The sequence below is a fragment of the Acinonyx jubatus genome, chromosome E3 (genome assembly GCF_027475565.1).
Source record: "Acinonyx jubatus isolate Ajub_Pintada_27869175 chromosome E3, VMU_Ajub_asm_v1.0, whole genome shotgun sequence".
Taxonomy (NCBI): Eukaryota; Metazoa; Chordata; class Mammalia; order Carnivora; family Felidae; genus Acinonyx; species Acinonyx jubatus.
In genome coordinates this window covers 28,943,701-28,971,596 of record NC_069398.1, presented here as the reverse complement: position 1 = coordinate 28,971,596, position 27,896 = coordinate 28,943,701, and the positions used below count along the sequence as shown (strand labels likewise).

The window sequence follows — 27,896 nt, the reverse complement described above, 5'->3', positions numbered from 1 at the left end:
TGCGAGGTGGCGGTGGTAGTAGGGGGTGTGCTGCTATTGGTGGCCGTGGTGGGCGTCGGGTCGCAGTCCGAGGGCTGGGGGGATCGCACACAGGCGTTGGGTGGTGGGAGGGGGTGTTGGTGCCAGGGCTGTAAGTGTGGAGGCGAAAAGGAGGGCGTGGTGTCCTCAGGTGATCGCGATTGGGGAAAGGCGGAGGAGCGAGAGAACGACTCGGCCGTTTCGGGGGAAGAGGAAGTTGGACAACATCGGCTGTTTTAGTGCCTTTTTTTTTTTTTTTTTTCAGTTCAGCAGAGAATATTTCTCAGGGGGGTGAGTTACAATGACTTATTGTATTTCGCTGAGGACAGTTTGTAGGAAAGCCGTCTGTACGCTCCTCTCCTTCTCTTCCTCTACTTTTAGGTTTACCCCTCCGTTCCCTCGGAAGCCTTTCTAAGTAGGTAGGCGGGGGTGGAGGGGTGGGGGGGGACCAAATATGAATAATTCATGAGGTCCGCCCCGCTCTTTTGGCCACGCCCCTTCTGATCGTGCTGAAGCGCTTGCGTGAACCAAATCTGAGGAAGCGACGTAACAGTTCCCGCCTCTAGGGTGGAGGGCGGGGTGTCATCTCCAGCACGTGCTGTTTCTACCCGCGCAAGTCCAAAGGGTGTGCGCAGGCGCTGCCCGCCAGGGGGAGGAAGGAGGCGGGGTAGGGAGGTTGCTGGGTTTAGAGCCGGGCGGAGACCGCTGAGACTCATTCCTCAGGAACAAGGGTCGGGTGTCAAGGAGACCTTTTCACACCAGCTCCCCGTCCCCCGCCTACGGTGGGTGGGATCGCGCGGCAGAGACAAAGGATATCAGTAGGGACGGACATAGCTGCGAAGGGAAGTAGGGTGTCAATTTGGGGTGGTGGGCTTTGGGGAGGGCTGAGGTGGGCTATATTTAAACTCCCAGAGCCGTTAAGTTGGTTCGTACTCTGATGCGCGCGCAACCAGGGTGGTGGCGGAGTGCGCATGCGTGGTTCAGGGGCAAGAGGAACGCGCTCTAGCAGTGCGCGCTCGCGGCGAAGCGATAGTGGTAGAGGAGAAAGAGCTCGGCGCACGCGCGGTTGACTCCTCGAGTTGTTCGGTTCTCGCGGGCATCTTGTTTTGGTCTCGCGGGCGAGTGGGGCGCGCTTCGGGGGAGGCGCGAGACCAGGCGAGAAGAGCAGAGCTGCGCGCGCACTCGGGGAAGGGAGGGGGGAAGAGAGCGGGCTCTAGGGAGGGGGTTAAGCCCCCTAGTCCCCTCTTCGTTGCCCTCGCCTGGGACGGAATAAGGGGAGGAAATGATCGAGATGGCGGCGGAGAAGGAGCCGTTTCTGGTGCCGGCCCCGCCGCCGCCGCCGCTCAAAGATGAGTCGGGCGGAGGGGGCGGCCCCACGGTGCAACCGCACCGAGAGGCCGCCTCCGGGGAGCTCTGCGGCGGGACGCAGCGTGGGCCGGGCCCGCGCGCTCATTCGGCGGGGGCCCCGGCTTCTGGGGCTGGCAAGGAGAGTCCTGGGGCTACATCCACTCGGGGAGGCCAGTCGCAGCAGCATCGAGGGGACAGCCCCCAGGCGCAGTCGCACGGGGAGGCCCGCTTGTCCGATCCCCACGGGCGAGCCGCTCCCCCTGACGTCGGGGAGGAGCGACGGGGAGGGGGCGGAACAGAACTGGGTCCCCCTGCCCCTCCTCGGCCCCGTAATGGCTATCAGCCCCACCGGCCCCCTGGGGGAGGTGGGGGCAAAAGGAGAAATAGTTGTAATGTAGGAGGGGGTGGTGGAGGCTTCAAACATCCAGCCTTCAAGAGGCGCAGGCGGGTTAATTCGGACTGTGATTCTGTGTTACCCTCCAACTTTCTCCTGGGAGGCAATATCTTTGATCCACTGAACCTGAATAGTCTCCTGGATGAGGAAGTGAGCCGCGCACTCAATGCAGAGACCCCTAAGTCATCTCCACTTCCGGCCAAGGGGCGAGATCCAGTGGAGATCCTCATCCCCAAAGATATTACTGACCCGCTCAGTCTCAATACTTGCACTGATGAGGCCCAGGTAGTACTTGCATCGCCACTCAAGACTGGTCGGAAGCGGCATAGACACCGGGGACAGCACCACCAGCAGCAGCAGGCATCTGGAGGGAATGATAGCCACTCTGTACTTCCCACAGCCCCCCTCACTCCCTCACTCCATGGGGAGGGCGCCACGCAGCAGCAGCGGCATAGGGGCCAGAACCGGGATGCCCCCCAGCCCTATGAACTCAACACAGCCATCAACTGCAGGGATGAGGTCGTGTCTCCCCTTCCATCTGCCCTACAGGGTCCCTCAGGCTCCCTTTCAGCCCCTCAAGCTGCCTCACTTACCTCTGCACCCCCGTCTTCCTCCTCACGACATCGCAAACGTCGCAGGACTTCCAGCAAGTCAGAGGCAGGGGCCAGGGGTGGAGGCCAGGTTCCCAAGGAAAAGGGCCGGGGGAGTGGGGGAGGCCGCCACCACCACCACCTCTACCCACTACCTGCAGCAATCTTCAAAAAGCAACAGTGCAAGTTCCAGTATGGGAATTATTGCAAGTACTATGGTTACCGCAATCCTTCCTGTGAGGATGGGCGCCTGCGAGTGTTGAAGCCTGAGTGGTTTCGGGGTCGGGACGTCCTAGATCTGGGCTGCAATGTGGGCCACCTGACCCTGAGCATTGCCTGTAAGTGGGGCCCATCCCTCATGGTGGGCCTGGATATCGATTCCCGGCTCATCCACTCTGCCCGCCAAAACATCCGACACTACCTGTCAGAGGAGCTGCGTCTGCCACCCCAGACTTCTGAGGGGGACCCAGGGTCAGAGAGTGAGGAAGGGACCACAACCGTCCGAAAGAGAAGCTGCTTCCCAGCCTCACTGACAGCTAGCCGGGGTCCCATTGCTGCACCCCAAGTGCCCTTGGATGGAGCAGACACATCAGTCTTCCCCAACAATGTTGTCTTCGTCACGGTAAGGGGGTCTGAAGGCTCTTGGGATAGGGGCCAGGTGTGAAGATGAGATTAAATAGGAACAAAACAGAGGAAAGTTATGACCCAGAGGGATTTCTGCATGCACTCCTTGCTGGGAGAACCAGATCAAGAGAGGGGTCTGAATCTATGACTGCCTCTGCTGAGTGGCACTTTCCTATAGTCTGGAAAGCTGGGGGCTCTACCTGGGCTCCTTTGTCATGACTGCTGGCCCCAAGATGGGGTCTGACTCCTTTTGCCCTGCTCCCGGTCTGGCCTGTAATCCAGACTGAAAGTTTGCTCTCCAACCCACAGAATGAAGGTGCATGAAGGGATAGGTGTCAGACATGGAATGTCTTGGGGTGGGAGGAGGAGGAGGGTAGTGGCTGACTAATATTTTGAGAGGGACTTAGATCCAGATTTGGTTGAAGAGTGTTGGTGATCAGGACCCGAAGTGTCTTGGCCTTAGATCATCTCATGTTGACCCTAGATGGTGGAATGGGGAAGAGTCAAAGTCCTCTGCAGGAGGAGGGGGGTATTGTGTCTTCAATGTCTGTCTGCTGACTGCACATAGCTCTCCATAAAACATTCCAGTTAGGCCGTCTGCAGGAACAGTTGGCAATGTGTTGGGTTAAGCCTGCAAGAATGGACTTTGCAGAGGGTGTTGATGAGCTTATCATCTAGAAAAGGTTTCCTAAGGGATGGGGCTCTTCACTTCTCTCAGAGAAAGGAAACAGGCCTGGAACTCTGCCAGCTTCAACTACAGGGAAGGAACTACAGGTTCCCTTTCAAACCTGAGTTAGGTCCTTTTGCAATGTTGAGTCACTCAGCTGACTTGAGTGGTCTCCCAGATCAATGTTTGGTGGGAATAAGTACTGGATGGAGTCTCCAGAGAACCTGTGTTTTTTCTGTGAAGTTTCACACCAGTTTTGGAGACCTTGTGGGTAATTTGCTCAGTTTAAAATTATTCAGGCTCCTTTTTTATGTTTGGCTTACCACCAACAGAAAAGGGCAGGAGGGTGGAAAGCAAGAAAATGAGACTTGGGGCCCCCAAGCTGGCTCAGTCGATACAGCATGGGACTCTTGGTCTCCAGGTTGTGAGTTCAAGCCCCATGTTGGATGTGAAGCCTACCTAAAGTTAAAGAAAAAAAAAAAAAACTTGGGGAGGGGGGCGGTGCCTGGGTGGCTCAGTCAGTTAAAGTCTGACTCTGGAATTTGGCTCAGGTCATGATCTCACAGTTTGTGAGTTCAAGCCCCGTGTTGGGCTCTGTGCTGGCAGTGCAGAACCTGCTTGTGATTCTCTCTCTCCCTCTCTCTCTCTCTGCCCCTCCCTGCTCGTTCTCTCTCTCCCTTTCTCTCTCAAAATAAATAAACTTTACAAAAAGAAAAAAAGAAAATGAGACTCAAAGAGGGCACCATTTGGGAGTTAGTCTCACAAGTGTCAGAGAAGATTGTGGCCAAGGGCTAAGGTGAGGCTGTAGGACTTTCTGTCTTAGAGGCTACAGGGTGGGTTGTGTGGGGGCAGTGGTTCTTTTATTGCCTCTGTTGACCTTGCTCCCAATTCTTGCCCTCAGGGTAACTATGTCCTGGATCGAGATGAGCTGGTGGAGGCCCAAACACCCGAGTATGATGTCGTGCTCTGCCTCAGCCTCACCAAGTGGGTGCACCTGAATTGGGGAGATGAGGGGCTAAAGCGCATGTTTCGCAGGATCTACCGGCATCTACGTCCTGGGGGCATCCTGGTCTTAGAACCCCAACCTTGGTCATCTTATGGCAAGAGAAAGACTCTTTCGGTGAGTTGGGATTTTGGTGGAAATTGGGATATCCTTCCTTTAGTTGAGACAAGAAAGACCTCAAGGAAGCAGAAAGAGAAGTACTTTCTGAACGAGGTGAATAGGCCCCCTGGGTGGGCATCATTCCACGCCAGGGAAAAGCCAGCAAACTGAAGTGGTCCCCTGCCCTTTTCCCTAGGAAACAATCTATAAGAACTACTATCGAATCCAGCTGAGGCCAGAGCAGTTCACTTCCTACCTGACCTCCCCAGAGGTGGGCTTCTCCAGCTATGAGCTTGTGGCTACACCCCACAACACCTCCAGAGGTAAGGTTGGCTGATTGGTGAGAATGGGGAGGGATGTCGAGGCTGGCCCTGAAAGAAAGCTACAGACCCTGTGGAGTCTTGAAGTCCTGCCAACCCCTACTAATTGCATACTCTCTCCTCAGGCTTCCAGCGTTCTGTGTACCTGTTCCACAAGGCCCGTTCCCCCAGCCACTAAGTGGCCCCCTGAACAGAAAGTGTGAAGAAGCTACCCACTGCTCTTAAGGACCTGGGGGAAAAGGAAAGTACCCCAAGGTCTTTCCTTTTTGGCTCCAAAAATCGTTTCCTTTCTCGGATCTACAAAGAAAGCTTCTCCTATGTTGCTGCCCCAGCCTCCTCCCTCCACCTCTGCAGCAAGCCCATCCGTGCTGGAGTTACTGACATCTTCCTCTCCACCCTTCCCCACCACCCCCCAGCTTACTGGGCTGGATGGCATGGACTGTTTGCTGACCTGTTCTCCTCGGGTATGGGAGGTGGGGGGTATCAAGTTCTCTAGCCTCTTCCTTCTGTTCTCCAAAGGAGATTCCCATTTCTCCTCAGCCCTTGTCCCTAGCTGCGTTTCAGTGGACCACAGATAGATGGACTGAGGGTTAAGAGGGGGAAGTTTGGCAGGGAAGCATGCAGGTACTGTGAAAATCGTTCCCTCTGCTGACCCCCATTGGGAGAGGGGGTTGGGTCTGGAATGTAAGAACAGCACAATAAATTGATGTTCAGGGCAGTGGCCCCCACGCTGGTTTCTGGCACTTTCTAGTTGGTGGGGAAGGGATGGTGCTTCCCAGTAGAACCTGTGCTTCCTCTGCCCAAATAGAGTCTCAAGGAAGAGGACAGAGTTTTCAGTGAGTGTTGAATGCTAGTGACATCCACACACACAACTCTAGTCTGGAAGAAGGGGTATAATGTGAATTCTTAAGTGGAAATTGAGAAAAGAGGCCATCTCCCCTCCCCAAAAAATCTCATTGACAAAAATTATTTTGTGGGAGCTTTGGACAGAGGCAAATTTACAACTTAGGAAGAATGAACAGTGGAGTTGAAGTAGAACTAGAAAAAAGGCAGTGTGGACCAGACTGCCCACCTGCTCCAGGATTACCCACCCACCTGTTTTGTAATGTGCAACTAGATGAATAGGCAATTTAACATGAAGCTCTTTAGCAGCTTGTCAAGCTGTTTCTGGAACTTGGAATATTCATTCAACAACTATTGAGCTCTCGTGGATGTGGTGAAACAAGCTGAGAAGGCTCTAAGAGGTAGAAGCAAGGAATTAATTTAAATAACTGGGTGTGAATGGCTAGTTGCCTTGCAGGCTCCTTGAGTCTTTAGGGAAGAAGGCCTCCCTAAAGGGTTACAGACGGAGACCCACATGTTAAAGTGACCCGAAATAAGTAGCGCAAAGGAACAAATGCAGTGTCTGTGACTGAAGGGGGTGGGGAGGGTGGGACAGTGTTAACTTGCTAGCACTACCAAGTTCCTTAAAGACCAAAAACTTGACTTCCAGACAGCTTCCAACCTGAGGCTTGACCTCATTTTAAGGCTCCCAAGAAGAGTCCCATTTGTTAGCAAAGCCACTTTATTCTGAAAAAGGTTTTAACACAAATATACGAACTAGCAATCCCGGGAGCCTTCACGTCTACGCTTCCCATCGCCTCAGTGTCCGGTGCATGAGGAAGGTATCTTCTGAAGGGCGGGGCCGGAGTTGGAGACGCAGAGGAGGCAGACCGTCCACGGTCAGGTGTGGAGACTCATAAAATAATGTTTCTGGGTCACAAAGGATGGTCATGTCTGGCCCTGGCCCAGGTGGCTCCTGTTGGGAATTGGGAGCCCAAAGTGAGGTTACACTCGGGAAGGGGAGGAGGGCACAAGGCCGAAACTCAAGCCCAGGTCCCTCACCTTTGGGGGCGGGGCTCGGGCCTGCGGTGGTAGGAGCGCCAGTTTCTCCCTCAGCGCCGCGTTCAGAACCTGTTCCTCTGGCACCTGCAGGCTCACCAGGTCTCGGAAGAGCCGCTTGGAGCGCGGCACGTTCAGCCCTGAGACCGCAGGGGGAGCGGAGGTGAGCGGCGCCTCTCAACCCCACTCCCGCGCCCCGCCGGCCGTCTCTCTCTCACCCTCGGCCACGCTCTCCTCCAGGCCGCAGCGGGTCTGGAACGACTTTCTCAGCTGTTCCTCCACGGCCTTCGCGGCATCGAACTGGCCCTCGGCTGCAGCCCGCGCGGCCTGCAACTCGAGACTCAATGCCAGGCTGCTCTGCTGCGCGGGCGCCCCCAGGTCCTGCGGCGCCGAAAGCTTCTCGCTGGGTGCGGCGGCGGCCAGCAGCGGCTCGGACCGCACAGGGGAGAGCGGTGCCAAGCGAAAGCGTACCTGGGAGCAGAGAGTGGGGCGGTGAAGAGGTGAGCGCGGGCTCGTCTGTGGGCTGGCGGGCAGGCCTTCCCCCAGCTCACCTGCCGCCCCTTGCGGGCCCCACCCCGCCGGTCCGCCCGCCCCTTCCGCCGCCCAGGGCTGCAGGTCGGCCGTTCGGGGGTCTCGGACCGCGGGCTCAGGCTCAGGCTCAAGTCCAGGCCAGGCTCGGGAACTGGGGCTCTGGGCTCCGGGGCGCGCGGTTCCGGGGGTGGCCCTGGGGCCGCCACGGCCTCCTCCCCTTCGACCAATTCCAGCCCTGGCTCCTCACAGCCCATCATCTTGGTCTGGCTACCAGAGTGCAAGGTCTCTGGAGGCCGGGGGTCACAGAACACAAACTCACCGCCCCCTCTCCCCCGCCCCTCCCCTTCCAGAAGCCGCTACCGGAAACCGCTTGCCCCTACCCAAACAGGGCGGAAAGACCAGCCCCTGCCCCACCCCATCGGCGCTTCTAAGCGTCATTTCCGTTACTCCCCTCCCTGTCTCCCCGAGGGCTTCCGCCCACAAAACCTCGGCCCCACCCCTAAGCCAAAGTTTCAGAGCTGGAGCCCGTGGAGGCCCTACGGGTCCTCACGAGGACCATTTCTTCTTTGGAAACCTGGATGTGGCGTCTTTTTCCTGCAGTCTTGATCTGACTTCTGCTCGAAGCCGGAGTGTGCGTGTGTTAAGTCTTTTATGCCAAATGGGACAGCTTTAACTAAACGGTCAGGCGCCCCAACGTCGGCCCTCCCTACTCGGTGCCTTCACAGCATCTCCGTGTGTTTCGTCGCCTGCCAACTGCGACGGGAGCTTCCCAGTATGAGTGAGGGAGAAGCTCTCTGACCCCCCAGACCCGACTTCTTCCCGGGACTCTGGGCGTTCATGGTTGCCTCGGCAAGAAGTGCCTCGTTCAGCCTTGCAGCCGTTTGTGACTTTTTCCCCTTCGAGGGCTCTCTAAAATATTCGTCTCTTTAAAATCGGTGTCTGTAGGGGCGCGACCCACTCTTGATTTCGACCCAGGTCATGATCCCACGGTTGTGGGATCCAGCAGGGGTGGGGCTCTCCGCTGAGTGTGGAGCTGCTTGAGATTCTCTCTCTCCCTCTGCCCCTCTCCCCTCCTCGCGCACAGTCTCTCTCTCTCTCAAATAAAAAATAAATAAATAAAAATAGTTACCTGTATGTTGAGTACAGTTTTTAAAAAGAAAAAAAAAAGGCTCGGGGGATTGCAGGGCAGGAGACTGGATTGCTTGCCCGTTTCCTGTGTTCCTTGGGGCAGGTCCTCTCAGTTCTGTGAGCCTCTTTTGTCTTGTGTGAAATGTGCTAAGTTGGGCTCATGACTCTTGAGGTTCTCCCCAGATGGGTTATTACTCCGTCAACAGGCACGTTTGTCTGCCACTTTGCAGTTTGAGTGTTTTCACATGCTTTATCTTACTGAAAACTGCTGTGGAAGATCCGGTAGAAGGCATAGATAGCTACGTGCATTTAAAAAAAAAAAACGAAAAAAATATTTCTGAGGATCTCAGGGGTGAAACACTAGAGGCTATCCTGTCTTCAGCAGGAAAGTATACAAATTCCTCTACTATTCATTTGTGACAGGGAGTGGGGAGGTACAAATGTAAATTCCTGCGTTTTTTTTTAAGTGGAAATATAACTCAAAAACTTTGTAAGAAGGAGCGAACAAAATGAAAGCAAAAGAGGCTAGACTTTGATATACTTTGTTTTGTGTGTTTGACTTTGAAGCCTATGTTTTCCATAGCTATATGACAAAAATTAATTTTTAAAAATCAGTCCCTATGGGGCATCTGGGTGGCTCAGTCCCTTAAGGTCAGACTCTTGATTCCGGCTCAGGTCATGATGTAACAGTTAGTGAGTTCAAGCCCCACATCCGGCTCTCTACTGTCAGCACAGAGCCTGCTTTGGATCCTCTCTCCCCATCTCTCTCTGCCCCTCCCCTGCTCATGCATGCTCTCTTTCTCTCAAAAAATAAAAAATATGTTTTAAAAATCAATCCCTAAAAGTTGAAAGTAAAATGAAATAAATGAACCTAAATGTGATTCTACATGGTGGCCTAACTTAATACGGAAGGGAACTTTTCTGAATGACTTGAAAACACATAAATTTAACTGTACATCCCAAAGATCTACCCTAAGGACAAAATTAACTGCCATTAAAAAAAAAAAAAAAAAAAAAAAAAAAAAAACACACCTGCCCTAAAGTCTTAAGTTATATTCAGTAGTCATGTGGGAGATAGGTAAAAATGTGTAGGACAAAACATACTTATGTTAATAGTATCAGAACTGGGATTTTCACCTAGTAGAAAAGAGATATAAAATCAATGATGTCATGCAAATTCTCTGCCATATTGAATTTAGGAAGTATCTTATGAACCCCTGGTGTATTGTGGTTTAAATTGAAAAGTGTATCCTAGTTCTGTCCACTGAAAAGCCGTTAGAAACAATGATGGACCCAGTAAGCACCCATGGCCCCCAGAATGTGGTAGCTAATTCCATAGCCCTGAGCACTTCAAAACTCATATACATGGTTATAGCAGCTTTATTCATAATAGCCAAGAACTTGAAACAACCCAAATGTCCTTCACCAGGTAAATAGTTAAATTATGGAGGTACCTGGGGGGTTCAGTTGGTTAAGTGACCAACTTCGTCTCAGATCGTGATCTCCCGGTTCATGAGTTCGGCCCCACATTGGGCTGTCTGCTATCAGCCTAAATAAACAAACAAACAAACAAATAAATGTTAAACTATCGTATATCCATACTATAAAATGCTACTCAGCAATCAAAAGGAACATACTATTGGTACACAACAACTTGGATGAATTAGCTAGGTTATGCTGAGCCAAAAAAATAATAATAAAAGCTGGGGTGCCTGGGTGGCTCAGTCGGTTAAGCATCCAACTTCAGCTCAGCTCATGATCTCACGGTTTGTGGGTTTGAGCCCCACGTTGGGCTCTGTGCTGACAGCTCAGAGCCTAGAGCCTGCTTCAGATTCTGTGTCTCCCTCTCTTTCTGCCCCTCCTCTCTCAAAAATAAATAAACATTTTTAAAAATGCATCAAAATCTCCTGGATGGCATGTTAAAACACAGAATGCCAGGCTCCAGCAAAGAGTTTCTGATCCAGTAGGTCTGTAGTATGGCCCAAGAAATTGAACTTAAAAAATTTTTATTTTATTATTTTTTTAAATGTTTATATATTTTTGAGAGAGAGAGAGAGAGAGACAGAGCATGAGCCAAGAAGGGGCAGAGAGAGAGGGAGACACAGAATCTGAAGCAGGCTCCAGGCTCTGAGCTGTCAGCACAGAGCCTGACACGAGGCTCAAACCCACAAACCATGAGATCATGACCTGAGCCGAAGTTGGACGCTTAACCAACTGAGCCACCCAGGCGCTCCCCCCAAGAAATTGCATTTCTAATAAACTCCCAGATGATGTTAATGCTGCTGGCCCTAGCCCACATTTTGAGAACCACAACTGGTAAATGGTGATGCCTCAGCCTACCTTGGCCCCAGGGCCTGACTACCCAGGCTCTTACCCATAACCCCTAGTGCTTCCCAACCTGCAAGTGGGGCAGGTGGCATGAAAGAGGTCTTTGGGCAAATACTATTTGGGATGTACAACTTGGGGAGAAATGTGGCAGTTCCCCCCAGACTTTGCTGCTCCCCCCTCCCACTCCCAGGTAGGCCCACCCAGAAGCTACTAAGCCTTTGGCCTAGGGCTAGTCCTGGGCCCTCTCCTACTTCTCAACTCCTTTCCTGGCTGATTTCCACAGCTCCTAGACCAAGCGATCAACAACTGTGAGTGTGTGCATTTGGGTGAAGGGTGGTGTAGGAGGCTGAATAATGACCTCCCAGAGACATGAGGCCCAATCCCAAGTCTCCTTAAAAGAGGGAGGCAGCAAAGAGGAGACAATGTGAGAGAGATCAGAGTGGCCACCAGAGGCTGGACGAAAGCAAAGAATGGATTCTCCTCCGGAGCCTCTGGAGGGAGCACAGCTCTCCTTGCACCTTGATTTTGGCTCAGGGAAACTAATTTCAGACTTCTGACCTCCAGAATCATGAGAGAATGAATTTATGTTGTTTTAAGGCATTGAGTGTGTGGTAACTTGTTATGGCAGTCCCAGAAAACTAATACAGTTGGGGGAAAAGTCTGGGCAGCACCTGGGGCTTGGGTCACCGTGTTCCCCAGGATCTCACCCACACTCTCACCTTGGCAGCATCCCCATCCCTTGGGGGGCTGAGATTGGAGTCCCCTTGGTGAGAAGGATCTGGTCATGAAGGACCATCTTGTCCTGAGAAGGCTTCCCCAGGCTCCAGAGAGTTACCAAGGGAAACAGGTAAAGACAGGAGAAGGAAGAGTGGGACGCGGGAGACAGACAGGTGGTGTATTGGAGGCACTGGGAAGGGAAGCCTGGTGTTGGCATTATAGAGGAATGACTCACTGGGGTCCCTCCATGTAGGGAAAGGGATGGGGGCCATATCAGCACAGAGGGAGGGGCCATTAGGGGAAGTCTTGTGTGAAGAAGTTAATGGTGAGGGTCTCTGTCCAGCAATGCCCATCCAATGGCCTCCAACATCTCAAGGTCCAGGGAGTGGCCACACAGCTGGTCACTGATCATGTCCAAAGCATCAGGCAACCATGGCAACCAGGAAGCGTGCTCAAGAAACTGAGGCCTTAGATACTGAGTTTTAGGAGACCAAAACCTGGGCTGCTAGCAGAGCCCTAGGAATTAGGACCCAGCCCCCACCCTACCCCTGACAAGCTCCTCTCTGCCATGCACTGTGTCAGTCCTTAACCCAAGAAAACCCCCAAATGCCCAGCACATTTCCTATCTGCATCCTAGGCTGAAGAAAGGCGTGTTGCTCTGGCACCAATGAGCTGAGCAAAGATCTGGAATTGGGTTGGTTCTAGGCTAGAGGGATGGAGGGGCCACAAGCAGGAACCAGGTAGTCCAGCAGGAAGTGAACTTGGCAGAGAAAGAGGCCTTCCACACTGCTGTCGCCAAAGATGTGCCTGTGGGCACAGATATCACATCTGCTGCCCCAGGTCCATAGTCCATGCTTAGGGACAGAGAGAGGAATAGGAGGGACTCACATCCCAGAGAGGACTGGGCCTGGGTCCAGAAGCCAAAGGACTCCCCCCCACCCCCACCCCCTCCAGCAACACCATCTCTTTCCTCTTTAGGCCTTAGTCTTCTCATTATTAAAGGTGGAGGTACTATATTAGTTGATCTCTGAGCAGCTTCTGTTCCAGGCAGTACATCCCCTCCCCCAAACACCACACACACACACACACACACACACACACACACAGAGTTCAGTCTTTTGCCACCACCCAGGGGCTGGTCCCCTCCCCTTGGCATCTCCTGCAACCAGCCCCTTCCTCTCTCCTTCCCAAGCCTCTCACTTCTCCCCAGGACTCTAGCATCTCCCCTCCCCACCAGCCATGGCAGCCTCCCCAGTCAGCCCCCAGCCAGGAGTGGCAATTCAGGATGACTGGATAGATGTGTCCAACCAGCCAGGCCTACCAGGCACCGCAGGAAGCAGCGAGTATCCTGATGCAACTTAAAAGTGGCAGGTCTGAGGATGGATGCTGGAGATCAACTGCTTCTTGGCAAAAGAGAAAACCCTAGAAGCATAAAGTGGGTGCAGTGAGAGCTGGAGCGGTGGAGCAGGTCAGATCTCCTGCCAGGAGCAAGCTCTGTGCTTTGGGAGTCATCCAGTGAGCAAGGAACTGAGGTAACACAGGGCACAGGTCAAATGGAGGAACAGGAGAAGCCCTGGAATGGGAAGCCATCATTCCAAGAGAGCCCCACCATGGCCCGAAGCTAAGCTGGGACATTGGGCACCAAGACCAGGGTTCCCCAATCTGATCAAAATCTCCTCTTCCTTCTCTACCTTCAGGCCAGTGGTCCCAGCTCAGGGTGTTCCCCTTACCCAATGCAGCCTAGATATCTCTCCCCTCCTCCACTTCCAAGAGACTGGTCCTCCATATCCTTCTCTTCCTCTTCTCTAGATCCTAGGCCAGCTTCTATCACTCCACTCCCAGCATCATCTCTGCCCCACTTGGCGCTGGAGGCATCCATGCAGTGAGCTGGATGTTCCTGAGACCATATCCATCCTCTCCAGATCTTCTCTGCCCACCCTCAAATCTGCAGGGTGCCCAGTGTGGTTCTGGGAGGGTGGGGGGGAGTCCTCTTCATAGCCCTTATAATATCAGCTTGGAGGATCAACATGCCTGGTTCATAGGGCTCATCCATTTGTCCTGTACTCCCCAGAAATCCCACCAGGAAAATCTCATCTTGCTTACAAGACACTCTCACCTGCAAGGGGTAGTTATGCTTTGGCCGATGAGGTGACCCCCAACACACACACATGTAAGCATGTACTTGTTAACAGGTACAGGTCCCACTGAGGAGCAGCATCAGGTCATGTCACAGAGCACTATCCATCAGAAGAGAGTAGATCCCTTGGGCCAGGCTCTATGAAAACCTCCATGGTCCTGTAGAAAGCCAAATTCGGTGTAGGATGGCAGATGCACCTGCTGGGAAGAGGAGGAACAAACTTGGAGAGATGGTGCAGGGACACTGGGGCAGCCCACAAGGCAATTTTGTGCAAATTAGAAAAATGTGCCCCTTTCCTGAAGCCCTTTACTGCTATGTGGTGAAAAATTGCCCTAATGGTTCCATACATGTCTGTTGATTGTAGAGTTGTGCAGTGCACAACCGACACAACAGTAACCGTTGGCCCTGAAGGACGGAGAGAGAAGGAGGAGGGGCCCCTAGGTTCAGTCAGGGAAATGGGGAAAGCAGTGATCAGTGACATCCAATATCACTAACTGTGGGATCTTAGAGGTGTTACTGAACTCCTCTAAACCACAATTTACTGATTTGGAAACCAGCAGTGATGGCCTTAGGGCCTAAGAGACAGTCTGCCTTCAGGACTAAATGAGGTGATGGATGCAAAGCTCTGTTAGGCATGAAGTGCGAGCTCCGGTGATGGTGGACATGGCAGCAAGAACAGTAGAGCAAGAGGGCGAGAGAGGCTAGCTGTTCCCGGGCAGGGGACAGGTTTCACTAGCTTGTTGAGAAGGGGTGTGTGTCTGTGTGTGTGTGTGTTGTGTTGTTGTTTTGGCTTTATTTGAGAGCGCGTGCGCGCGCGCGAGAGAGCTGGGGGTGTGGAGAGGTGGGGGGTTGGAGCGAGGGGCTCGATCCCAGAACCCTGGGATCAAGACCTGAGCCGAAATCAAGCCTCAAGACGCTCAACCCAAGCCCGGAATTGTTTTAACTAGAAATTAACTGTCCGGTGGAACCAGTGTCCAACGGCCGAAGTTACCACGGTGGGCGGACCCCGAGGACACAGGGCAGGGGCTCCGTAAGGGCCGCGGCGAGGAGGGGCAGGGGCTCGGGTCTGAGGCTCACACAGGGACGCCTCCCTGTTCGCGGACACTGCCAGGAGGCCCTCCCGCCCCTCCGCCGCCGTGGCCGCCGCCCCTCCAGGCCGCTGCCAGCTCCTACCCTGGGGCCGAGGAGCGGCGAGAGGGCGGTGGCAAAGCCTCGGCGGATCGGGCGTCCGCGCACGCCAGCGCCACCTGGAGCTCAGGAGAGCGAGGTGGCGGATCGCGCAGGTCCCCCAGCTCGGCGGCCGGCTTGGTGCCGCGCTGTCGTTCCACCCGGACATCCCACCCGGAGCTTGGTGCCCTGGGGCCGGGTCTCCCCGCACCTATACCAGTCGGACCGCGGGAGGAGGCGGCAGAGACCCCCGGGGCGGCCAGGGCCTCAGGGGTTGTGGGGTGACGTCACGGGGTTGGGCCGGTAGCCAGGTTTGGCACGCACTGCCTTCATTGTGTACCCTTCCTCCCCTTTCCTCAGTGACTTCAGGGTAAAGTGCAAATTCCTTCAGTTTCCAGCTTTATATCACCTTTCCCACCCAAAGGAAGTCCCCAGGACCCCAGGCTGGAGCCTTCAACTACCCAAGGGGCCTTCCATGACCTTTCCCCAGGGCAGCTTCTGGTGCATGGCCCCCCCCATCCAACCCATCTCAGGTTAAAATATAATTCCCAGGCCTCACTTCAATCCTGGCTTTGAGGCCAGGGATCTGTATTATTTTTCTCCTTTTTAATGTTTATTTAGAAAATTTAATGTTTATTTATTTTTGAGAGAGAGAGAGAGAGACAGAGTGTGAGCGGGGGAGGGGCAGAAAGAGAGAGGGAGACATAAAATCTGAAGCAGGCTCCAGGCTGTCAGCACAGCCCAAGGCAGGGCTCCAACTCACAAACCATGAGATCATGACCTGGGTTGAAGTCAGATGCTTAACCGACTGAGCCACCCAGGCACCACAATGTTTATTTATTTTGCCCCTCACAAGCAGAGGAGGGGCAGACAGGCGGGGGGCACAGAGGATCTGAAGCGAGCTCTGTGCTGACAACAGTGAGCCCCATGTGGGGCTCGAACTCAGGAACCAGGAGATCATGTCCTGAGCTGAAGTTGCCCACTCAACAGACTGAGCCACCAGGTGCCCCAGAATCTGTATTTTTAACGAGTTCCCAGGTGATTCTGATGTGTCTGAAAGCTTCGGAATCTAATGGTCTGCATTCCTGCTCAATATGGCAGTGGTTCTCAAACTTCGTCTGTCTTGTTAAAACAGATGGGTGGGACCCGCCCTCAGAGATTCTGATTCAGTGGGTCTGGGGTAGGGCCTGAGAGTCTACATTTCTACCCATTTTCAGGGTGCGGCTAGTACAGCTGGTCTAGCACCACACCCTGAGAACCACTTCTCTAGTGTGTTTAGAAGACCTATTCACCTGCTGCCAATTCACCATGTATCAAGCCCTGTGCAAGGCACTTCACATTCATGCAGCCGTGTGACATTAACTATTTACTGTATTTTCCAGATAAGGAAAGTAAGATTCAGACAGGTTAACTCACTTGCTCAAGGTCACACAGCTAGGAAGGATGGGTTTTTCTGAGTTGGCTGTATCTCTTGTGCACTGCTAATTATCTGCCCTCTGAGGGTTTTGCTTGTCTCTAGAAGTCAACCCCAGCACTCCGTGAAGCCTGAAAAGGTACAGGAGAGGGCTTTGAGTCCCGTTCCCACACTGCCCTGGGTTCAGGGGACTGATTTTGCTGGGTGCCAGGTTCTCTGCTCAGAGAGTTCATGAGGAAGGGACTGAGAAGCCACCTTGTGTAGTGCTGACCCCTACTGCCATTGCTCCCGCTCACATCGAGAATGGAAGATCCTGACTTCTCCCTGATTGGCTCCAGAGTCTCCTGGACATTCACCAGGGAATGGGAGGAGGGAAGGACACAGAAAAGGATGGAGGCAGGGCCATCAGAGAGGAAAAAGGAGAGGCAGTGCCGCACAGGTGCCCCGGCACCTGTCAGTACTGCCTGGAGGTATTGCCCCAATAAGTCCTGGGTGGCAGCCTGTCCTCAGGGGCAGGGACACACAAGTGGAGCCATAGCTGTGGATGGGGTGGAGAGGAGAGCAGGTAAAGGACAGTGTGGTGAGGGAAAAAACAAATCTGAGTAGGCTGTTAGGGACGAGGAGAGTTCTCACCTGTGACTCCCAATTCCTGTCTATTTCACACCGGGCTTCTCCCTGGTCACCTCTGAACCCCCACTTTCTGTGGGGTAGACCTGAGACAAGGAGTCAACAACCCGTCTGGACAGTGCTTAATCTCCCCTGGCTCTTCCTTCCAGCCCCAGACTTTGTGTTTCTCCCTGCTTGCTTCTGGGTCTTAAAGGTTTTCTTGGGGAGGGGAGCACAGTCAGGGAGCCAAAGGCAGGACCCCAAAGGGAGTGAGTCTGAACCCTGAAGCCCATCGAGTGGACAGGCCAGGACCAAGTAGTGCATACCCAATGAGTCAGCCTTCCCTACCCCAAACATCCATTGAACACCTCTGCGTGAGGGGCACTGTGCTAAGGTAAGCCTGGGACCCCGGGACACTGCCCAGGGAGGGGGCGGGGACTCAGGGAAGTCTTCTCTGAGGGAGGGGGAGAGAAGCTCTGAAGGGGGAATGGGAGCAAGCCAGGTGAAGAATGTGGGGGAACAACTTTCAAAACTGAAGAATCAGCATCTGCAAAGGCCCAGGGGCAGGAGGAAATAAATGGAAACCAACTAAGCACACTGGAAGTGACAGCAAGGGGAAACCCAAAGAGATGAGGTCAGGCAGGTGGACAGGGACCACCGCCAGGAGCTGAGGTAAGGGGATTGGATTTCATCCTAAGGGCTACAGGACACCCTGAAAAGGACTTACATGAAGAGACGACATACTCCAAGTTGCACCGCAAAGATCTCTCTAACCCCATGTAAAATTCCAAAACTGTATTTGTTTGGTGAAAAATAAGAGTAAATAAGCTCACACCTGTCAGAATGTCTGCCACCAAAAAGACAAGAGGGGTTCCTGGGTGGCTCAGTTAAGCGTCCAACTTCAGTTCAGGTCATGATTTCTCAGTCCATGAGTTGGAGCCCTGTGTCGGGCTCTGTGCTGACAGCTCAGAGCCTGGAGCCTGCTTTGGATTCTGTCTCCCTCTCTCTCTCTCTGCCCCTCCCCCACTCACACTCTGTCTCTCTTTGTCTCTCTGAAAAATAAACATTAAAACATATTTTTAAAAAGACAAGAGACTATAAGTGTTGGTGAGGGTGTGGAGAAAACACAACACTTGTGCACTGCTGATGGGAATGTCACTTGGTGCAGCCACTATGGCGAATGGTATGGAGGTTTCTCAAAAATTAAAAATAGAACTACCATGTGATCCAGCAATCCCACTTCTGGAGATTTATCTGAAGAAGAAACAAAAACACTAACTCAAAAAGGTATCTGCACCCCCAGGTTCATCATAACATTATTTTTTTCATGTTTATTTATTTATTTTGAGAGAGAGAAAGTGAGCAGGGGAGGGGCAGAGAGAGAATCCCAAGTAGGCTCCACGCTGTCAGAGCAGAGCCTGATGCAGGCCTTGAACTCACCAACCGTGAGATCATGACCTGAGCCAAAACTAAGAGTCGGGTGTTTAACTGAGCCACCCAGGCGCCCCCATCATAACATTACAATAGTCAAGACATGGAAGAAACCTGAAGCTCACTGATGGACCAGCTGAGGTAAGGGGATTGGATTTCATCCAATATATATGATGGAATATTATTCCACAAAAAGAAAGGAAATCCCGCCATTTGTGACACCATGGATGGACTTTAAGGTCATTGTGCTAAGTGAAATAAGTCAGAGAAAGACAAATACCATAAGATCTCACATCGATAATGAATAAACTTTAAGAAATTAAATATATGTCAAGTAATTTTTTAAAAAGTGCCATCTCTATGTGGGAAAGCTGAACAAATGGTATATAGGCACTCAATATTACATTATTTCTGATGACTGCATGTGAATCCACATTCTTTCAAAATAAAAAGTTAAAAAAGAGGATTGTGTTAAAACATTTGCAACTCATATCACAGAAAGGCTTAATGCCCTTGATATATAAAGAGCTTCTAGATATCAATAAGAAATAATAATAAAAACAAACATGTATTCAGCACATACTATGTGGCAAGTACTATTCTAAGATTTTTCTGTGCATTAATTCATTAAATCCTCACAACATTCCTACATTACCTCCATTTTGCAGATGAGGTGACGGAGACACAGAGAGGTTAAGTAACTTGCCCGAGGCCATACAGCTGGTAAGTGGTAGAGCCAGGACTTAAAATCTGGTAGTCTGGCTCCAGAGTTAAGGCTCTTAAATTCGATATTAAACTCTGTGGGCCTCTAGAAAGGACCCATAACCCAGCCGAATAAACCTGTCAGGGCATATAAATAAAGGAAAAACAGCTGGGCCTATTTTTACCACATGGGTAAATGTAGAGGCAGAGAGAAAGCCAGAGAAGGGTAGTACAGACCTGCCCCTGCATCCTGGGGACCAGCCTTCTTAGGGCCTCATCTGTCCCAGCTTGGGCCAGACACTGTCACACCTCAGTTGTGCCCTTGCACAGACTCCTTCAACACAAAACATTGAGCCTGTCTTGCAAAACCCGCCCCTCTACAGCCACTCACTGCAGGAGGCACTGAGGGAAAGGGAAACAGGCCATGACTCAGCTTTCGCAGGGATACAGCATCCCAGGTGAGGTGGGCAGACAGGTGTGGGACAGGAGGGCTCAACTCGTGAAACAAAGAGGTCTAAGAAGGGAAGAGGAGATCCCTACCCTTAGGCCATTCCCAGCACCCCAGAATGACCCCACGGGACAGATAGGCAGCTCCAGCAAGGGGCAGACAGCATTTTCAGCCCTGGGATGTACAATCTTCTCCTTCAGTTAATCTCAGTCTTGCCGCTCCTGAGGGAAAAATGGAAACAAGTGAAAATATAGCTACAGATACCCGCAAGTACATACAGGCACACACATCTGTGTACATGCAGCTACACACACACCCTGTCTGCATGTCTGAGAATAACTGAGGCCAAAGCCTTCATGCCTGTAGGGGAAGTGAGGGCTGGCTCTCCTTCCTCAGGGCTCAGATATGACAGCGGATGAGGGTGAAGCAGGGAGAGTGATGTGGGTGAAAAGAAGATCTGGTGTCCAGGGCTGAGACTTTTGTCTCTGGGTTCAAAGGTTTAAACCAAGAATGTTTTCCTTGGGTTCAACTCTCTTCGCGGCAGCTTTGGCCTGTTAGGAAACAAGGTTGAGGGAAGTTGAAGGCACCATGTGTCTCCCCAACCCTGAAGGCTATGTGGTGGATAAAGAGAGCACAGGACTCAAAGCAGAACCCCTGGAAGCTGGCAGGGAGCACAGCAATCAGTTGCTTCAATCCATTATTTTCTTGGAAGAGCCTGAGGCCCAGTGAAGAAAGGTGACCAGCCCAAGTCCTGCGGTGAAGTGGTAACAACACTGAGTCCAGAACCAATGGCTTTTGACTCTCTGTCAAGTGCTCTTCCTGGTACTCGCTGCACATGGCATTCTTGGTCATTTCCAAAATGGCATGGTGCCCACAAGACAGCTGGTGGGAGTGTGCTTCCCACATAATAGGTGAAGGTTTACTTTCTGTTTTATTCAGTACTGTTTGGGGCCATGGGGATGGTAACCATACACTGTCACTCTTAACTGTTACCATAATAATAACAGCCTACATTTATTGAGTCCTTATACTGTGCTGAGCATCACTTCCTGGATCTTCATGACAACCCTGTGATACAGGTACAACTGCTTTCCCCATTTTACAGATGAGGAAACCAAGGCTCAGAGAGGTTAACAGATTCACCCAAGGTCACACACAGCTGCCTCGCAAGTACACTGGTAAATAAATATAATTTCAGATACTGTTAAGTACTAGGTAAAGATAAAGCATGGTGAAAGGCAGAAGATGGCCAAGACGGTGGGTCTTTCCTGATCTCTAGGTTGTCAGGGAAAGGGTTCCTGAAGACGTGGTGACATTTGTACAGAATCCAGACTGGCAAGGAGCCCACCGTGCCAAGATCTGAGAGGAGGGCATTTTAGACAAAGGGAACAGTTTGGATTTTCTTCCAAGAATGATTGAAAACTACTGGAAGGTTTCTGCAGGGGTGTGACACGTTTTGCTGTGTGGCAGAGCTGGACAAAAGATTTGGAATCTTCAGGAAATCCGATGATCTTGGAGGAGAAGGGGAGATGGGGCAGAGAGCAAGGGCATGTGGGACCAGCACTCCCATTTTGCTGCCCAAATTCCCAGGGCCCTTCTAATAGGATGGGTAAGCTTTGAAAAGAAAGAAGGACGGTGGTCCCAACTCAGACTATCCCTAGTCCTACCACATCTGCCTCATGGGGTGGAACAGATTTGATGGAGGAGAAGGGCCTGGGGTCTGATGGGGATGGGAGGGGAGGGTGTCCAAGGTGGGAGTTTTTCACAAGACTGTCATCAGGAGGCAGATTTCTGTGGAGGTCACTCTGTCCCACACTTCTTTTTGCCAGGAGAGGGCTGGGGTGAGTAAGCATCCTTCCCCACAAATCACTACCCCCAGGAGATTACTTCTGCTTCCCTCCCCATTGGGAAGTTCCTCTCCAGGGCTCTAGGCTGGATTATTTAGGATTTGGAGGAAGGAAGCCACTTGGGTGCACTGAGACATCTGGGAAAAGCAAGTTCTGTGGACTTGTCTTCCATCCCGCCCCTTTCTCTCAAGCAAGTCTCTGTTCCCCTGTTTGGCCAAGTCAAGACAGGACTCCATCATGTCTGGGGAGGGACAGAGTGGTGGGAGGTGCAAACAGCTCCCTTGGCTGCTGGCTGAACTCACCTTCTTCCTTTCCTCCCCTCCCACTCCCAGGATGTTAAAGAAGCCAAAGAAAAATGAGAGCAGTATTCCTTCCCACAAGCCCACAGGCTCAAGGCTGGAATGGCTCCTGGGCCTGTAGCTACTTGCAAGGCTATTTGCCAGTGACCCTCAGGGGCACCATTAACCCTGCTCCACCACCCTCTCACTGAAACCTTAAGGTCCCCAGTAGGAAGAGGACTTGGAGGGGCTGATCCTGAATCTTAAACAGTGAGGCAACCATTCCAACCTCTGGACACAGACCCTGTACCAATGCCATTCAGGTCCAGAATGGTTCCTGGCACATAGGGAGATGTGAGGAATAACTGGTAATTGAAAGCTCCAGAAATGAGCCACTGTGTATCAGCCCGTTTTGAGGCCACACCTGAAAACAGGTTTTGACTTCATGCTAACTAAAGTCCAGACAGATTCCCAGTGAAGTCACTTAATGCACTGAACACCTGCAGTGTAACAGGTATGTGTGTGTATGTTTAACATGTATGTTACATGTCCCCTCTGAGCTGGACTCATTAATTGGATCAATGAAAGCGGCATGATCTTATTAAACATGACCCTTCTGTCCCTGGTTTCTCTTACAAAAAACGGAAGCAATAATACCTCACCATAAAGCTGCTATGAGAATTACTTAGAACAGGACATAAAAAATAGTTGCCATAGGTGCTTAATAAGTGGTGGCTGGTATCACTGTGGCTGTAAAGGTTGAGGTGCGGCTGACAGCTAATAGGCTCAGGGTAGCAGAGCTATAGGACTGGGCAGCCAGGTGCAGTTCCCGACTTTTGGGAAAGATGCCCCGGATTCCCAGCAAGGGGGCCCAACTCCTCCAGAGCAGTGAGGGATCGGGAAGCGGTGAGGGGAGTAGTTTGCTGACTCTTCTAGTGAATTGGGCGCTTCCAGCAACCCTCCCCGTTGCTCCTCACTACCCCCCGCCCACCCCCTATCCCCCAATCCCCGCTTTGCTCACGCCCACCGCCTATTCACGACTAACCTCTACGTGAGCAAGACCTAGCAACACAGCCAGCCGTACCCTCCCTCCTCCTCCCCTTCCCCCCTACCACCCCGCCCCGGGGCCTCTGCTGTCATCCTTTCCTCCTTCGCCAAGCCACCCCCAAGGCCCGTGAACACTGAAATCCCCTAATTTTGCAGACTTGTGACATATCCCTGCTTTTCCTTGGGGAGCCACCTCTGCGCCTCCGCGTGGACCAGCAAAAGGGCGGACTAAGTCCGAGAGGGGACCTGCGGTTCCATGGTCTCCTTCCTCTTGCCTCCCGCCACCCCCCCCCCCCCCAAGCCTCCTCCAAACCGCCTCGACCTCCCGCCGGGTCGTTCGCCCCGGGGCGCCAGGCTGACACCCTACCGGGAAGCAGGACTCTCGGCCCTGGGGCGCCTTTGCCCAGCCGCCGCACCACCCCAGGTCTCCCCTGCGTCCCCGCGCCCCCGCCCCGCCCGTGGCACCGCTGGGAACCCTGGGAGGTGTAGTTTTGCGCCGCTCTCGGCAGGGGCGCGGCCAGCTGGGCCTGCGTGCCTTCCCCACCGTCTCGTGTCCGGCTCCCGGGTAGGAGTCTTCGGACCCACCAACCTCGCTGCGGCGGAGCCCTCGAGCGCCAGAGGGGCTCGTCAGTGCGCTGGCCGCTGGAGCCGGCAGTTTCCAGCAGATCTTTGCCCTCCGGCTTTACACAACCCACTTAACCTCTGCAAAACACCCATCTTGTAAGATTGCCCGGGAGAGCATGGGCTCAGGACCTGATGCGAGGTGGCGTGTCTCTGTAAAGGGTGCTGCTGCACTCCCGGCCTGGCAGGGTTGCCAAAGGCAATTCAGCCCCTGGAGGTGGGTTTGGGCCTAGGGCCTGGATGTGTTGATCCCCCCAAAGCCCCCTCCCCCAAGCCCACAAATTTCTCCCACGCATATTTGGGGCAGGACCTGAGGTGCCCCCTCCGAGTTCCCCTCATTGCTTCTGGCTATTCACAAACACACTCTCCATTTACTCAGAAATATCTGATATTTATTTCCCAACTTTTGATAATTTTTTTTTTTTTTTTTTTTTTTTTTTTTTTTTTTTTTTTTTTTTTTTTTACAAATTGAATAAATTGAATGAAGGGGAATAAGTGGGACCCCACACCTGGGCTTAGGCTCCCGATGAGAGAGGTGACAGTATGAAAACTTCTCACACACAACTCCTGGCCTGCTGTCCTAACCTCTCCTATCAACCTTACCTAAGACTGAGGTGGGGCTTTTTGAGGATGTGGGGATCCCCCCTAAAGGGGACTCCGGGCATCCTGTTTCAGGCCCTGAGCCGTGTCAGGCTGGGAGCCAGTGTGGGCCCGGATGTGGCGCCGCCTCCGCCTCTCCTGCCTGCGGGCCAGCTGTCGCAGTTGTCTCCGAATGACCCACAGTATCAGGTACACTTCCCGCAGCATCTCAGCTTCCGACGTATCCACCGGGGACCCAGAACTCATTTGGGAGGAAATGGAGGTAGAACTCACAGATGACTATGAAAGAGAGAGAAATGTGCATAAGTAGCTTGGTCTAGGGAGAAACCGCTGCTGGAAGCACTGCCAGATAAACAGCAACCGCCTTTCTAGTTCCACCTCCTCCATCGGACCTCGCTCAGGCACTGCCTCCTTCAGGAAGCCTTCCCAGACTGCATTGGATGGTCTTTGTCTCCACCCTTATGTTTGGCCCATCTTGTGGCATTTCGTACACTATTTGTTCTGTGCACCTGTCTGCCTTCTACACTACAATGTGAGCTCCTGAAAGACAGGGACCATGTCTGACTCACCGTGGAGTCCTCACTAGGGCTTCATGGGGATTGTGTTCAAATGAAGGTCAGAATGGCACCCGATCTCTATCTCCAGTCCAGAGCTCCCTCCTCACCTCCAGGCCTGTATATCCCACTGCCTCCTAGATACCTCCGTGCAGATGTCCTACTGGCATCTCAACTCATCTTGTCCCAAAGCCCTAAACTCCTTACTTGCTCCCCTGAGTGTGCTCTTGCTCCTTCATTCTCCATCCCAGTGAATGGCTCCAGCCTGCTCTGACTTCTGTCTCTCTCCCTTCACCATCATCCAGTCAACCAGCTGGTGCAACAATTCTACCTCTTAAAAAAATTGTTTTCTAATTTTCTTAATGTTTATTTATTTTTGAGAGACAGAGCATGAGTGGGGGAGGGACAGAGCAGGGTGGGTAGACCCAGAATCTGAAGCAGGCTCCAGGCTCCGAGCTGTCAGCACAGAGCCCGATGCAGGGCTCGAACTCACAAGCCGTGAGATCATGACCTGAGTGGAAGTTGGACACCCAACCGACTGAGCCACCCAGGTGCTCCCCCCCAAAAAAAATCTTTAATGTTTATTTTTGAGAGAGAGAGAGAGAGAGCTCATGTACAAGGCAGAGGAGGGGCAGAGAGAGGGAGACAGAGGATCCGAAGCAGGCTCTGTGCTGACAGCAGACAGCCCAATGCAGGGCTTGAACTCAAGAACCACGAGATCATGACCTGAGCCAAAGTCAGACACTTAACTGACTGAGCCACCCAGGTGCCCCAACAATTCTACCTCTTAAATATCCTGCCTCTCCTCTAGTCCTTTTCTGACCTGCTCTCTCCACAGGGCAGCCAAGTGAACTTTATTATTATTATTATTATTATTATTATTATTATTATTAAATGCTGTAATACTTCATTTAAGGCCAAAATAAATTGGTTTGGTAGTGATCTAGACACTTCCCTTTTTATTATTTTTTATTTTTAAATATTTTATTTATTTATTGGGGGACGAGGGGCAGAGAGAGGGAGAGAGAATCCCAAGCAGGCACCACACTATCAATTCAGACCCCAATGCAGGGCTCGATTTCACGAAATATGACATCGTGACATGAGCCAAAATCAAGAGTTGGATGCTTAACCAACTGCACCACCCAGGCGCCCACAGGCACTTCCCTCTTTAAAATTAAGTTTCTGACTTTGAGATAATTATAGTCACATGCAATTGCAAGAAATACCAGAGTCCTCAGATATTCTTTACCCAGTTTGCCCTAATATTAAAATCGTGCAAAACCACAGTATAGTATCATAGTCAGGATACTGACATCCATAGTCCACTGATCTTATTCATATACCTGCTCCCCCACCTGTTGCTTGTACTCATTTGTGTGTGTGTGTGTGTGTGTGTGTTGAATTCTACCTGATTTTATCTCACATACACAGGTTCACCTATCGAACTGCCACAGTCAACATACAGAACATTTCTATCATCACAAGAATTCCTCATGTTGCCATTTTATAAACAACCTACCTCCCCGCCACCTCCGCCCCCCCCCCCCCACCGCCAAACCCTAATCTCTGGCAAGCACTAAACCAGGAATCGAGTCTTCATTTCTACAATTTGTTATTTCAAGAGTGACATATAATACAAATAGAATTATACAGTATAGCTATAACCTTTGGGGATTGGTTGTTTTCACTCAGACTAATTCCTGAGACTCATCTACTTCAATAATTTATTTCTTTTTATGGCTGAGAAGTAGTCCACAGTATGGATATATCACAGTTTAACTGTTCATCCAGTGAAGGACACTGGGGTTGGTTTGGGCCGTTATAAATAAAGCTGCTAGGAACCTTTCATGTAGAGATTTTTGTGTGCACATAGTTTCATTTATCTAGAATAAATGCCCAAGAGTACAATTGCTTGGCATAAGATAATTACATGTTCAGTTTCATAAGAAACTATCCAACCGTTTCCAGAATAGCTACCACATATGACAGCAGGCAAGCTTTCTAAATTAAAATCTGATCGTACAAGGGCTCCCATTGCTCTTAGGGTCAAAGCCAAACTCCACAGATGGCCACTCACTCTGCCTTGCACAAGTTGGCCCTTGGCCCTAGGATTGCCCATACCCATCACCTTGGGCCAGCACCTCCCTACCCCAGCCCACTTGCTCTTCTGTCTTCATGGAATGCTCCCCCCACTCCCTCCTCAACCCACCTGAGGCAGGCCCAATCCTTCAGGCCTCAGTTTCACCCTGTCTTCTTCTAGGAAGGCCTTCCTTGACTTCCCAGGTCTGGATGAGATGTCCCTTCCCTGGGCTCCCGCAGACCACTGAGCTCCCATGTCACACCCTTAAGACACTGAGCCCGCAATGCCTATGACTTTGTCTGTAGCTCCCTTGGCTCCCTTAGTCCTGTTCACCTTGTATTCTCGGTTGCCTGCCTCAGTGCCTGGCACTTAGGAAAGGCACACAAAATAAATGCTGAACAAGTGATGGGAGGGAGGAATGAGTCATAGAGGCTCTGGGAGGGTGGGAGGACCATTGGGAACTAGGGAAATATGGTGCTAACCTTCCAGCTGCACATTTGCCAGCCGCTCTGCAGGGCCGAGACCATGAGCATGGAGACAGACCTGACAGCTGTCCGGGGCAGCTGCAGCAGGGATCGGGCCCTATGACCCGGCTCCACCTTAGCCCTATCTGTTGCTTTGGCCAACTCGCAGGCATCAGCCACCTCGGGGGACTCCACCATCTTGGAAATCTTAGCCTCTTTGCAGGGCTCAACCAACTTGAAAGTCTCAACCACCTTGGGAGTCTTCTCCACCTTCAATACACTTTTCTGGGAATCATGGTGTTCCAAGAAGGTTGACTTAGCTTTTTGTTTCCAGAAGAAAACCTAAGAACCAAGACAGGGAGAGGAAAGACAAGAGGGGCACAGTGGTTGGCAGAAAGGCAAGCACAGAAGGAAAGGGGCAATAGGTGTCCCGGCCTCCTCCCCAGATGGGTTCCCGTGACCTCCAGGAGCAGCGCCTCCAACCCCAGCATGTCATGAGGATGGAGCATTCTCTGAAACTCACCCAGCAAGTAATCTTTCGCCAAATCCATCGGAAGAACCTCATAACCACCGCCATTTCTCCCAATACACAAGCACCAAGTAGGGGGCAGGACAAGCATTTGGTACAAAGGGTGGAGGGGACCAGGTTGCAGGCCAGTGGCCACCACCTAAGGGGTCTCTTGGAAGCTTCAAGTGCAGCCAAGAAGAAAGAAATGGAGAATCTAGGGGGAAAACTTTCGCCGACAACTCATCCTAAGCCTTTCCTCCCCTCCCTGAGACAGGGAGAGGAGTCAAAGTGGATGAGAACTCAGAGGAAGGCAGAGTTCTAGCCCATTGTGAGAGCCTACCT

The 27,896-nt window shown here is 52.0% G+C and overlaps 3 protein-coding genes across 11 annotated transcripts; 1 reads left to right on the top strand and 2 right to left on the bottom strand.

Moving 5' to 3' along the window:
• Positions 1 to 15: 15 nt before the first annotated feature.
• Positions 16 to 5,790, top strand: MEPCE (methylphosphate capping enzyme). The gene is made up of 4 exons (XM_027042105.2): positions 16 to 2,971; positions 4,542 to 4,760; positions 4,939 to 5,065; positions 5,188 to 5,790. The coding sequence occupies exons 1-4, from the start codon at positions 1,301 to 1,303 to the stop codon at positions 5,238 to 5,240; spliced, it is 2,070 nt and encodes a 689-aa protein (XP_026897906.2). The 5' UTR covers positions 16 to 1,300; the 3' UTR covers positions 5,241 to 5,790.
• Positions 5,791 to 6,608: 818 nt separating this feature from the next.
• PPP1R35 (protein phosphatase 1 regulatory subunit 35) lies at positions 6,609 to 7,837 on the bottom strand. Its single transcript, XM_027042120.2, has 4 exons — positions 7,495 to 7,837; positions 7,162 to 7,414; positions 6,947 to 7,083; positions 6,609 to 6,860 (listed from the first exon to the last, which is right to left on the bottom strand). Exons 1-4 carry the CDS (start codon positions 7,729 to 7,731, stop codon positions 6,687 to 6,689), a joined length of 801 nt encoding a protein of 266 aa, XP_026897921.1. The 5' UTR covers positions 7,732 to 7,837; the 3' UTR covers positions 6,609 to 6,686.
• A 2,635-nt stretch (positions 7,838 to 10,472) lies between these two features.
• On the bottom strand, positions 10,473 to 27,896 carry SPACDR (sperm acrosome developmental regulator). 9 transcript variants are annotated; one of them, XM_053213736.1, is made up of 9 exons: positions 27,570 to 27,896; positions 27,065 to 27,388; positions 23,092 to 24,224; positions 19,645 to 19,773; positions 17,807 to 18,023; positions 16,368 to 16,496; positions 13,764 to 13,984; positions 12,969 to 13,069; positions 10,473 to 12,454 (listed from the first exon to the last, which is right to left on the bottom strand). In XM_053213736.1, exons 1-3 carry the CDS (start codon positions 27,621 to 27,623, stop codon positions 23,991 to 23,993), a joined length of 612 nt encoding a protein of 203 aa, XP_053069711.1. In that variant the 5' UTR covers positions 27,624 to 27,896; the 3' UTR covers positions 10,473 to 12,454; positions 12,969 to 13,069; positions 13,764 to 13,984; positions 16,368 to 16,496; positions 17,807 to 18,023; positions 19,645 to 19,773; positions 23,092 to 23,990. The 9 variants fall into 9 exon arrangements, with proteins under 9 accessions (XP_053069711.1, XP_053069708.1, XP_053069709.1 ...); XM_053213733.1 differs by having other exon boundaries at positions 12,969 to 13,984; XM_053213734.1 differs by having other exon boundaries at positions 10,473 to 13,069.

Coding starts and splice junctions, on each gene's coding strand:
- MEPCE (XM_027042105.2), top strand. CDS start 1,301: ATGATCGAGATGGCGGCGGAGAAGGAGCCGTTTCTGGTGCCGGCCCCG. Junction 2,972..4,541: donor ACAATGTTGTCTTCGTCACG/GTAAGGGGGTCT, acceptor TCTTGCCCTCAG/GGTAACTATGTCCTGGATCG. Junction 4,761..4,938: donor GCAAGAGAAAGACTCTTTCG/GTGAGTTGGGAT, acceptor CCTTTTCCCTAG/GAAACAATCTATAAGAACTA.
- PPP1R35 (XM_027042120.2), bottom strand. CDS start 7,731: ATGATGGGCTGTGAGGAGCCAGGGCTGGAATTGGTCGAAGGGGAGGAG. Junction 7,084..7,161: donor GGAGGAGAGCGTGGCCGAGG/GTGAGAGAGAGA, acceptor CTGCGGTCTCAG/GGCTGAACGTGCCGCGCTCC. Junction 6,861..6,946: donor CCCGAGCCCCGCCCCCAAAG/GTGAGGGACCTG, acceptor AATTCCCAACAG/GAGCCACCTGGGCCAGGGCC.
- SPACDR (XM_053213729.1), bottom strand. CDS start 27,623: ATGGCGGTGGTTATGAGGTTCTTCCGATGGATTTGGCGAAAGATTACT. Junction 27,389..27,569: donor GGCGAAAGATTACTTGCTGG/GTGAGTTTCAGA, acceptor CTTGGTTCTTAG/GTTTTCTTCTGGAAACAAAA. Junction 24,225..27,064: donor GGCAAATGTGCAGCTGGAAG/GTTAGCACCATA, acceptor TCTCTTTCATAG/TCATCTGTGAGTTCTACCTC.